This window comes from Schistocerca nitens, chromosome 5, assembly GCF_023898315.1.
Source record: "Schistocerca nitens isolate TAMUIC-IGC-003100 chromosome 5, iqSchNite1.1, whole genome shotgun sequence".
NCBI classification, from domain to species: Eukaryota; Metazoa; Arthropoda; class Insecta; order Orthoptera; family Acrididae; genus Schistocerca; species Schistocerca nitens.
In genome coordinates this window covers 128,991,533-129,004,020 of record NC_064618.1, presented here as the reverse complement: position 1 = coordinate 129,004,020, position 12,488 = coordinate 128,991,533, and the positions used below count along the sequence as shown (strand labels likewise).

Here is a 12,488-nt window from a genome sequence, read left to right as displayed (position 1 = left end):
AAGAAACTGCATAACAACAACTACTGAAAAATTTAGTTAAACAGTTTTTAATGAAGAAATTGTGCATAGATATGGAGAGGCAATCCTAGCACTTTTTGTTTATTTATAAGTTATATAAAATATACATTTTATTAATAAACTATGGGGATCTTAGACTATTCTGGGTAATACACTGAAGGTATTGGTCCATGAGAGCAGATTGTCTCTGTAACAGTAACAGGCGACAATGGGGTGTCCCGTGTAGTTGGATTCAAAGACTTCAGGAACCATGTAGGTGATAGGAATGCACACATTCTCTGCCAGGGTTTCAACTGTTTCTCGTCGTGGCCTGAAATGAGGAATTTTCGTCTCTACTATCGTTCCCACCCCTTTCACAGTGGCTTCTGCTGTCCACCAAACGTGCGCAGTATCCTTGTCCATCCCAACACCACCCCTGCTCCCACCCCCTTGCCTCATGGCTCATACCCTGCAATGGACCTAGATGCGAAATCTGTCTCATACGTCCTACCGCTACAAAGTACACCAGTATTGCCACAGGAATCTCCTACCACATCAAAGGCAGGGCTAATTGAGAAAGCAGCCATGTGGTCTACAAAGTAACGTGCAACCTCTGTGCTGCTTTCTATGTGGACAAGACCACTGACAAGCTCTTTCTCTCTCTCTCCCCCCATCTCTCTCCACATAAATGGGCACCATGCAACCATCCCTTTGTTATTTAATAGTTCTCTTGGCTGGCGGCCAAAATTGGAGAAGAGGATTGCTGATTACATCTAGATATATAGGCAATTATTGATTCCTGCTGTGTGCCTATTTACTGCTTCTTAAGTTCGTAGGGATCTATGTTTAACAATGCTTTTGAAACAATAGAAGTCACTCCATTATTTATTAATTCTTAAGACAAGTAAATGGCCCCTGATGTGACTCGTACACATATTCACAGCACTCACTCTGCCTAGCCACAAGGTAAACTTTAACTATAAAATTACATTCTGAGGAGTTAAACTGACTCACTAGCACAAAGTATTATGTCTTCCAATATCTGTTAATATCAATGATAACTAATACTGAAACACCCATGTGGTGTCAATGGTGGCAATACATGTAATATCCAGTGTTCCCACTTCTACTTATAACTTCTGATTCCTTAAGTTGACAAAACTTCTTCCACAGTTATAAAAGTACTCCCTCCATTCACTGAACTTGTCAGAATCTTCATCGTGCATATATTTCTTCAGTTATTGTAGACCTTTCCAATACTGTCATCACAGCCCGACTGTCATGATTGGCTGCTTGCCCTATACTGCTCATGCATTTGTCCCAGTGTGCGATACCTAATGGAGTGGCCAAGTGTGCTTGAGATGTGTTTGTGTCAATGTTTGTGTGTTTGTATTTTCTATTTCGGAAGAAGGACTTTGTCAAAAAGCTTAATATTTTAGCAGTGCTTTTCATTGCACCTGTCTGGGACTCAATGCCTCCTTTACAATGTGGGTTAAAGTATTCAAAACGATTATTGCCCTTCACCTCAGTTCAAGATATTTTTAAATTTAAAAATGTGCTGAAGTGGGATTACGCTTTTGCAATATTGTGTCAGTGGCATGGAGCGTAAGGAAATTTACACATTGCGTTGTGTTTCATGTGGGTCACTAATATCAGTTTCGTCTGTGTCTGTACCATTTTTCATGTTTATAAATGTACAGTGTGAGTCAGTATAAGCTCAGATTAGTGGCTTTTGCTCCTAGTTGTGTGTTTTGCTTAGCTTGCCATGAAGTGTGACATGAATTGTAAAAGATCTTGTGTTAATAAAAGAATAGCAAGTATTTGACCTGTCACGTCCCAATCATAATATAGGCACTGAAGGGAGCATGTGACTACCCCTGCAGAACCATAGAACAAGGTCATTGTAGCGGAGACAGTTGGAGCCAAGTCCCCTGTATCCCAATAAAATCACAGCCTTTGTTAATGAAATCTATTTTGGAGAAAGGAAGGAAAAACTGCTTAAATTTTAAAATACAGTAATTTTGGCTGTAGCAGTTTAAACTGAACTCTCATGCCATATCATAACCACAAGCTAGGGCAGCATATGTGTTGCAAGAATGGAATAGAACACACAAAAAAACTGTGAACAAAATAACAAGCAGTCAGGTTTCGCCGTATAAACACAACTCCTATTATCAGCCCCCTCTTACTAATTCTGAGTTAGGCAGTTTTATTCCATTGTGCATTTTACGAATGTGGTAGATGCTTTCTGTAGTTAAAACCGCCTCCTTGTAAGAGGGATGCCATTAGCTTTTGCTGCTGCTACTGATAGAGTAAAACTGTTAAAGAAAATCGACAAACATATGACACAGAATGCCAGCTTAGTATAAAATGATCAGGCTCAGTGTAAGTGGAGCAGCTCATTTTTATTTGTGTTTGTGACATTCAGTTGTTACCTGAAAATGGCCTAAGAAGATGAAAGACAGATCGTGATAAAATAAATATAATTTTGCAAGACATAAGGAAGTGTGCCTGTATTTGATTATTTTTTGTAACAGTAGTGTTCTGCCCCACAGTGAAGAGGTAATAATTAACACTGACAACTAGTATTTCAGTGTTTGATTATTTTGTGCTTTATATATTGTTTAGATACTCTGATTCATTCAGTTCATCCACCCCCCCTCCCCTCCCCTCCCCTCTCACTCCCATAAAAATTGTTTCTGCTCTGTTGTTAAGAGTGTTACATTTTTTTGGCATAGTACCCACTGTCCAGTTTTTTAGTATCAAATTAGAGCGGGGTCCATTCACACTAAACTCTACAGAACTGTGAACTTACCACTTTTCCATATGCTGGGAGCAGAATCTGTGATACCTGGATCATATGGTAAATACAATCTAACTTTGCAGGTGGTAAATTACAGACAGGATTTGAAATTTAATTTTTAATAAATGAGTAAATATTTGGTGTCCAATTTAATATTAGGGACCAAACAAATAGTAAAACAAGCTAAGCATTTGGTGAGGAAGGTGATTACCATGATCTTAATTGTGAACAAATTTTACCATAGAGGAAACAATATATTGATACAAATCAACCTAAGTGGTATTAAAAATAGTGGGTATTGTGAGTCTGCGAGACTTGTAGCCAAAGGAGTCTACATTTGAGTGTCAGTATGGTTGCGTGTGTGAATGTGTATAATTTCGTTAGAAAAAGAGGTAGTGCTTGAAAGTTAGTGTAGAGGCTGTTTTCTGTTACATGTTATCAATCCTCTGCAGGTGAGTGGTTGCCTTACTTTTATTTTACGTCTTGCTCCATTCAGGAATTTCTGTTATTGTTCATCAGTAGCTTAGGTTGCTAACTACATGACTTGGAGGTGGCCAGTTGGAATCTTGCTGGTCCAATAAATTCTATTGCCAGTATTTGACTGGCAAGGGTGGAAGATAAGTGCCAAGTAAAGCTGTAAGGGACGGGAAAAACCCACCAAGGTTCAACAACAAAGTTAGGAAACTACTGCGAAAGCAAAGAGAGCTACACTGCAAATTTAAACGCAGCCAAAACCTCTCAGACAAACAGAAGCTAAACGATGTCAAAGTTAGTGTAAGAAGGGCTATGCGTGAAGCGTTCAGTGAATTCGAAAGTAAAATTTTATGTACCGACTTGACAGAAAATCCTAGGAAGTTCTGGTCTTAACGTTAAATCAGTAAGTGGATTGAAGCAGCATATCCAGACACTCTGGGATGATAATGGCATTGAAACAGAGGATGACACGAGTAAATCTGAAATACTAAACACCTTTTTCCAAAGCTGTTTCACAGAGGAAGACCGCATTGCAGTTCCTTCTCTAAATCCTCACATGAACAAAAAATTGGCCGACATCGAAATAAGGAATAGAAAAGCAACTGAAATCAGTCAACAGAGGAAAGTCCACTGGACCTGACGGGATACCAATTCGATTCTACACAGAGTATGCGAAAGAACTTGCTCCCCTTCTAACAGCCGTGTACCGCAAGTCTCTAGAAGAACGGAAGGTTCCAAATGATTGGAAAAGAGCACAGGTAGTTCCAGTTTTCAAGAAGGGTCGTCGAGCAGATGCGCAAAGCTATAGGCCTATATCTCTGACATCGATCTGTTGTAGAATTTTAGAACATGTTTTTTGCTCGTGTATCATGTCATTTCTGGAAACCCAGAATCTACTCTGTAGGAATCAAGATGGATTCTGGAAACAGCGATCATGTGAGACCCAATTCGCTTTATTTGTTCATGAGACGCAGAAAATATTAGATACAGGCTCCTAGGTAGATGCCATTTTCCTTGACTACTGGAAGCCGTTCGATACAGTTCCGCACTGTCGCCTGATAAACAAAGTAAGAGCCTACGGAATATCAGACCAGCTGTGTGGCTGAATTTGAAGAGTTTTTAGCAAACAGAACACAACATGTTGTTCTCAATGGAGAGACGTCTACAGACGTTAAGGTAACCTCTGGCGTGCCACAAGGGAGTGTTATGGGACCCTTGCTTTTCACAATATATATAAATGACCTAGTAGATAGTGTCGGAAGTTCCATGCGGCTTTTCGCGGATGATGCTGTAGTATACAGATAAGTTGCAGCATTAGAAAATTGAAGTGAAATGCAGGAAGATCTGCAGTGGATAGGCACTTGGTGCAGGGAGTGGCAACTGACCCTTAACATAGACAAATGTAATGTATTGTGAATACATAGAAAGAAGGATCCTTTATTTTATGATTATATGATAGTGGAACAAACACTGGTAGCAGTTACTTCTGTAAAATATCTGGGAGTATGATTACAGAATGATTTGAAGTGTAATGATCATATAAAATTAATTGCTGGTAAGGCGGGTGCCAGGTTGAGATTCATTGGGATAGTCCTTAGAAAATGTAGTCCATCAACAAAGGAGGTGGCTTACAAAACACTCGTTCGACCTATACTTGAGTATTGCTCATCAGTGTGGGATCCGTACTAGGTCGGGTTGGCAGAGGAGATAGAGAAGACCCAAAGAAGAGTGGTGCGTTTCATCACAGGGTTATTTGGTAAGCGTGATAGCGTTACGGAGATGTTCAACAAACTCAAGTGGCAGACTCTGCAAGAGAGGCGCTCTGCATCACGGTGTAGCTTGCTGTCCAGGTTTCAAGAGGGTGCGTTTCAGGATGAGGTATCGAATATATTGGTTCCCCCTACTTATATCTCCCGAGGAGATCACGAATGTAAAATTAGAGAGATTCGAGCGCACATAGGCTTTCCGGCAGTCGTTCTTCCCGCGAACCATGCGTGACTGGAACAGGAAAGGGAGGTAATGACAGTGGCACGTAAAGTGCCCTCCACCACACACCGTTGGGTTGCTTGGAGTATAAATGTAGATGTAAATGTAAAAGAGGTGATGGTGTGGAGTTGCTGATCGCCAGACTTTGTGCCAGTGTAGTGTGCTCAGTTCCAGATTTCTTGACAGTGTCTCATTGGGTGAAGGCATATGGCATTGTTTATTGTGAGCCTTCCATTGGATGGGGATGTGGTTTAGAACTCACCTTGTTGCTGTTTGATAGGAGCATCTATATGCTAGCTAGGATATCTCCCTCCCTCCTCTTGTCTCCTCCCCACTCCTCCTCGCTCTGCCTCTCCTTGTCTCTCTCTCTCTCTCTCTCTATCTATCTATCTATCTATCAACATCACAAACACTACAACTTTAACCTACAAAGGACAGATTTTCTTAGACACAGCACTCTCACTTCCTGAAGAGAGGTGCCACTGTGCACTGGGAGTGAAAGGCTTTCCAATCAGGTAGGTGTAAATCCATTGGTGGTTTTCCAGCCAACAGTGCTGTATGACTCTATTAAAGAGATTGACAAAATACATAATGAGATAAATAAATTATTCAATTAACTGTTACAGGTGGCTGGAATTCAATAGTAGGAAAAGGAAGAGAAGAAAAATAATAGAACAACGTGGACTGGGGGAAAGGAGCAGCTGCCCGTAGAATTTTGCGCACATCACAATTTAGTATTTGTGGTTTGAGAATCATGACTGAAGGTTGCGTAGATGGAAGAGACCTGGAGATAGAGGGATTCGGATATGTTATATAGTGGTAAGACAGAGATTCCGAAACCTGATTTTAAACTGTAAAACATTCCAGGGGCAGATGTGGAGTCTGACCATAATGTATTGACTATGACCTACAGATTAAACCTGAAGAAACTATGGAAAGATAGGAAATTAAGGCAATTCAGTCTGAATACATTGAAATTGGTTGTTTCAAAGGGAGGGAGTGTCAGGAAACTATAGACTGAAACAATGGAAAGGAATGTAACAGACAGTGACCGAGTAGTTTTGAGAGATGAACATGGCTGATGTTCAGGTGGTTAATTACTTCGCTTTTTCCACCATTTTTGTATTAAAAAATGTCATGGTTCATCCACCAGGAGCTGCTAATAATTATTTCTTCCTTACAACCAATTTCAGACTTCAGAACATCAGATAACTTAGTACTTTACAACAGCTTACATGGCAATATTAATTGACACCACAGATTTAATGTTGCCATGCAAGCTCTTTTAAATTACATTAAGATACTGGATGATGATCTGAAGACTGAATCTGGCTGTAATGGAGAAATACATAGCAGCCCTTTTTAAGTACTTACCAGCTGTGGGACACTGCCATCAACCATCACAATATATGTCTTTCTTCTCTTTTTGTGGGTGTGTTCTGTGACTCATCTTTAAAGTTGTGCTGTACACACAGACACACACACACACACACACACACACACACACACACACACACAAAACATGAAAATGAATATTGGTAACGTTGCTGAATCAGTTGATGGTGTATTTCATTTCACTGATACCAAGTAAGGAAGACTCAGGAAACTGCTATTTTAATCTCAAATGTGTTTGTCTGTCAGGTTATAATAGTTGCAATCATATTCATTCATTCTCATATTTTGTGCCATAAATCACATCACGCACTGTGTGATATCTTATTACTGCATACTCCTGCTTAAGTGTGGTATGTCATTGAACCACCTGCCTTATCTATTGTTAATAGAGTAGGGTATGCAACTAGGGGCTTTTTTTTCCTAGAGGTATCGTACATCCTTGCCTCTAGGCCATTAACATTATTATTATATTCTTCGATAACACAGTGAATGTGAATCAGTAATACAACAGTCAGTGCCTACGAGGTGGTGCTGATCCTAAATTAACAATAATTCTTGCATAACTCTAAATGGAGGTACAAGTGGCAATGAAATCAATAGAAAAAATTGTATGTTGTAAGTGTTGTTTTGTATTGTAATAGGTGCTATCAACATTTGACAGCACTAGTTACTTCATTAGCTAGGCTGTTGGTTCAGGAAGAATGTTCCCTAGAAGATTCCTGTTGAGTTATAAAACTCCGAAAATGCAGTTCTGAAATGAATAAACTAAATTTTGTAAGTTGAAATGGATTGTTTTGTGTGAAGTAAGGTTGTTATCTCACTGCACTAAGTTTTCTAATTCTTTTTCATGCATGATACCCCATTTATAATTGATTTTCCTAGATTGTTCCAATCTTCTGAGCTTTGCAGCTAGAACACTGGATCACCCGCTCTTCAATATGATGCTCTACTATTGTCTCTGGTATATGGTTGCATATTTTAACTTCGTTTGTTACCTCTTTGTTACTGGCCAGTTTTCTGTTTTCTACTGATAGATACAAAGAAAGAAAACTAATTGACATGAAGTTGTTGAAATTCTGGTATTTGGAATGGGATAACAAGAAATATCAAAGGGTGACAGAAAATTTGCCCCCCCCCCCCCCCTCCCCGTCTTTCTTCTTCCCCAGATTCCGCAGAAATAAATTTCTTTGCCTTATATTCTCATATCTCGGCCATATTTCTTCCCTTCAATTTCTGATAAAGGTACCTTGTTCCAAAGTCCATACATTTTCTGAAACCATCCGTTACTAATAGTGTTACTTTAGTGACTGTCTTCATTATGTATTGTTGGTTCACATTATATGCATCTGTAATTAATTCTCATATTTACATCATACTTGCCATGCCCATGAGTTTACCAGTCAGAACATCTGTTCATAAAGAAAATAGTAAAATTAAATCTTTATAAATTAATCACAAAAATGTATCTGTAATATGATAATGGAAAGTTCCGGATGGAATGTAGATAATGGAAGAATTAAAAATAACCATTCACTGTATAGTTCAGGAGTTGAGTTGTTGACAGGTACATAAACAGAATTGAAATTATTGCTAAGCATTTGGACAATGTCCTCCTTTCAAGCTGAAAGGGGGAAGGTGTGTGTGTGTGTGAGAGAGAGAGAGAGAGAGAGAGAGAGAGAGAGAGAGAGAGCATATGCATGACTACATTTTTCTGGCTAGATGTGATTCTCCAGCCAGTAGACAGTGCAGCCTTCCTTTTGTATGTGTCTGTTTGGTTATTTATCTGTGAAGGAGGACATTATCTGAAGGCTTAGTAATGATTTCAATCTTGTTTATTTGCCTGTCGGCAACTTAATGCTTCAATTGTAGCTCTACCATAAGGAGGATATAAGAACAAAACTAGCAGAGGCAAGGAGAGCATCCCTCACTAAAAGTAGTTTCCTAGGCCTTCATTTGAGACACAAATTTCTGAGAATAGTATGACATTGCATGGGAGTGAATCATGGATTGTGGGAAAACTGGGAAAGAAGAGAATCACAACATTTGAGATGTGATGTTAAAGAAGAATGGTAAAAATTAAATGCTCTGATAAGAAATGAGAAGGTTCTCCATAGAATTATTGAGAAAAAGAGTATTTGGAAAACACTAAGTAGAAAAAGATGTATTTGTAAAAACAAAGATGATGTAACTTACCAAACGAAAGCATTGGCATGTTGATAGACACACAAACAAACAAAAACACACACACAAAATTCAAGCTTTCGCAACCAACGGTTGCTTCATCAGGAAAGAGGGAAGGAGAGGGAAAGACGAAAGGATGTGGGTTTTAAGGGAGAGGGTAAGGAGTCATCCCAATCTCGGGAGCAGAAAGACTTACCTTAGGGGGAAAAAAGGACAGGTATACGCTCGCGCGCACACAAACACATATGTACACTCGCACACACACATATCCATCCGCACATATACAGACACAAGCAGACATTTGTAAAGGCCTTTACAAATGTCTGCTTGTGTCTGTATATGTGTGGATGGATATGTGTGTGTGTGCAAGGGTATACCTGTCCTTAGACATATTTTTCCCACGCGGAATGTTTCCCTCTATTATATTCATATCATTAAAAGATGTATTTCGATATTTTGGAAGTAACTTCACAGTACTAAAGGGAGCCATAGAAGGTAAAAACTTTAGTGGAAGACAGAAATTGTAATATATCCTATAGATAATTGAATACATCAGGTGTAGTGGAAGAGATTGTAATATATCTAATGAATAATTGAAGTAATCGGGTGCAGGTATTAACTCTGAGATGAAGAGATTGACACAAGATAGGCACTTGTGATGGGCTGCGTAAAATCAACTGGCCTGATGCATTAAAAGGTAAAGTGAGAATTGAGTGACCTCTGCTGAAAGTAAACAAAAATTTTGAGGAGTGGCCACTAGAGAGGCAGCTAACTATATAATGAACAAACAAGCAATTTACACAACCTAGTCCACCACTTTTGCCAGAACTTTATGAATTGAGTTCAGTGTTGTGTGGAGTGCATAAATAGAATACCATTTTTGATATTGAATGTGGTTGGTTGTAGAAGTGCCTGAGAGTTAGTTGGTTATCTGTGAAGTTTGTATGATGTAATAAATCATTCTATTTGTCAATGTTAATAGGAATATGGTTGTACCATTTCCTTAGTGTCAGTGATGTCACTGTTGCTTTTGCTTTCTTCACAGGCTGTGTTTGTGTGATTCTTTGTGACTAAATCTGGGATTTAGTCATGGCACTGTGTGTGTTGTGTACTTCCGAGTGTGTGTGTGTGTGTGTGTGTGTGTGTGTGTGTGTTAGTGGCTATTTGCTTTTGATCTGTTGATATTGTACAACATGTTGCTAGTGGTTGGGGAATATTGCAATTGGTAATGCGAAGAGGACTACTTGTGAATATTATTATTGAGAATGCTGCCTGATACTGTTACAAAAAAAGGCGTAATTCAAAGTTTTATAACACTTGCTTGCTGTTATTTTGTTGATTCATTTCTCTTACTTATTGTTCAGCAAGATGTTACTTACAACTATTAAGTCACGTGCCATAGTATTATTTATGAGGTGATGACATTGTTTTTTGGCCTCTGAGAATGACATATTTCGTTCCTAAAGTGAGGGTATGGGACTCATCATGGGATCATATCTTACAAACCACCTTGATGGGCACTGAGATCTAGACTAGCAAACCATATCTCAAGACTTTATTTGGAAATTGTACACATTATAGCCTTCCAGCTACTGTTTCTTTTGAGTTTATCTCTCTACTTCGATATTTTGAATCCTGGATGCTTATTATTAGTTTACTGGAATATGACTCAGCATTTAGCTTATTTTTCTTTGTGACTAGTTTCACACTTCTGTTGTTTCATCTACCCTAGGTGCGGAATGATTGATCCTTTTTCTAGTACCTGGACATTTTACCTATATTCTCATTTTCTGTTTTTCCCTTTTTCGTGACATGAGGCAATTTTAGAATTCCAAAAAGGCAGATGTTCAAGCATGGCTTGAAACTGCCTTTGTTCATATTTCCTCCTTTGCTTCAGTTTCGCTGGTTGTTAAGTAAATGGTCCTAATTTCCCTCAGATATTAATAATTTTAATCAAGATTGGAATGATGTTTCTAAGTATTTCCATAAATTAAAAAGTATCCATTATCACAGTATTATGAAAAGGATAGATTGAATTATGACAGGAGCCTATTGAACTAGTCCTATGAACAGTTTCCTCGTGGAGATTGGGGTTCCTCCAGTGCGGATCATGTGCCAACAACAGCTTGTCAGTTATGCTAATTCGCAGCTTCTCTGAGCATCCAAACTAGTGTCTCCTCTTTCCAGACACAGAAATCCATCTCCCACTAAGGTGGCCCAGATCAGGGATTACGATTGCATTCCACATCCCGTCCCTCCTCTCTGAACTCCGATTGTTTCCTCTTCCACCTGTCCTCGGGGCCCACTCATGTACACCTCCATGGTGCATCCCTCAATTGCAGCTTCGTTTTGACCTATCGGAAGGTCCAAAAGATTCTGTTCCTCCTGAAGCCCTCCGTCACCAATTTTTTTCCAGCCTTAGTGCATCTCAAGGTTCAAAAGTAGTCTACGCTGGTGGTTCAATTTTGCTGGTCACACGGGCTTTTGCTTATACTCACGCAGGATATACAGAACGTTGGTTCTTGTCGGATGGCTTTAGTGTTTTCACTGCAGAATTGGTGGCAATCTCTTGTGCTCTTGAGCATATCCATTCCTGCACCAGTAGCATATCCATTCCTGCACCAGTGGGTCCTTTCTCATCTGCAATGGATCCTTGAGCGGTTTACAGACTCTCGACCCGTGTTACCTTAGCCATCCCTTGGTCATTGCTATCCAGGTTTCCCTGCATGCACTTGAACCATGTAGACGTTCAGTGACCTTCATCTGGGCCCTGTGCCAAACTGGGATCCTGGGTAATGAACTTGCTGATAACCATGCTGATACGTGGTGGTGTGGGAAAACTTAACCAAAACGTAAGGTAAGCAGAGCTCAAAGGCTGCAGGTAGTGAAAGCGTAGACCCAAATGAGGTTACAGTTTCTTTTAAACTCCAGGCCCGAAGGGCCGCTGAACATTCACAACTGTAATGTCAGAATGACAACCTTAAGATTCAACGTAAGGAGATAATCACAGTCTGAAGGACCCAACACTTTTGATTAATTATTGACCAACACAGTAAGTCACTGAAAGGAATGACTTAAATCATTCGGCCAGAAGGGCTAATCAAATATAACCACAAATGCTGTTTTGATAATTCTACAAGAATGCAAAACCAACAGTTAATTTACTTCATCCAAAGGAGCAGTAAAGACCAAAAGACAAATTCATATACCAAAGGTTTTTTTTTTTTTTTTTTAATGAAACAAGCTAACAAGATAAAATTAATAACCAGAAAGGGGTTGTGACATCGCCACTCGGCCTGAAGGGCCTGACTATCAGTAGTAATAAATATTTGAGAATGGTTGAAGTTAGTGAGTTAGTACTTAAAACCAGCCCGTGCTCCTCACCACTAGGAAAAATTTACAATCAGCGGTGCTAGGACTGCCTGCTTTAATATGGCACAGACCAGCAGAACAACTAGAAACTTCACCAACATGGCATGTTGTCCACATAGGGCATGACAGCAACTCTGTATAACACATAAAATAAAAATTACTAAATATTGAAACACATGGTTCAAAATATAATGCCTATCTAGACAGGAACTGTTAATGACGCCCACTGGCCTTTGTAAATCTTCGACTTAGTAAATGTGACGGTCAGTACTAAATAATA

At 39.3% G+C, this 12,488-nt stretch overlaps 1 protein-coding gene across 6 annotated transcripts in view; it reads left to right on the top strand.

Annotated features, from left to right (window-relative positions):
- Positions 1–12,488, top strand: part of LOC126259969 (mesoderm induction early response protein 1) — a 188,196-nt gene that overhangs the window by 34,018 nt on the left and 141,690 nt on the right. For 2 of the 6 annotated variants that reach the window (XM_049957092.1, XM_049957087.1), the window contains exon 2: positions 5,887–6,079. The exons of the other annotated variants lie outside the window; for them this stretch is intronic. In XM_049957092.1, the coding sequence (XP_049813049.1) occupies positions 6,067–6,079 (13 nt within the window). In that variant the 5' untranslated portion in view covers positions 5,887–6,066. The remainder of the gene's footprint in view (positions 1–5,886; positions 6,080–12,488) is intronic. 6 annotated transcript variants of the gene reach the window in all.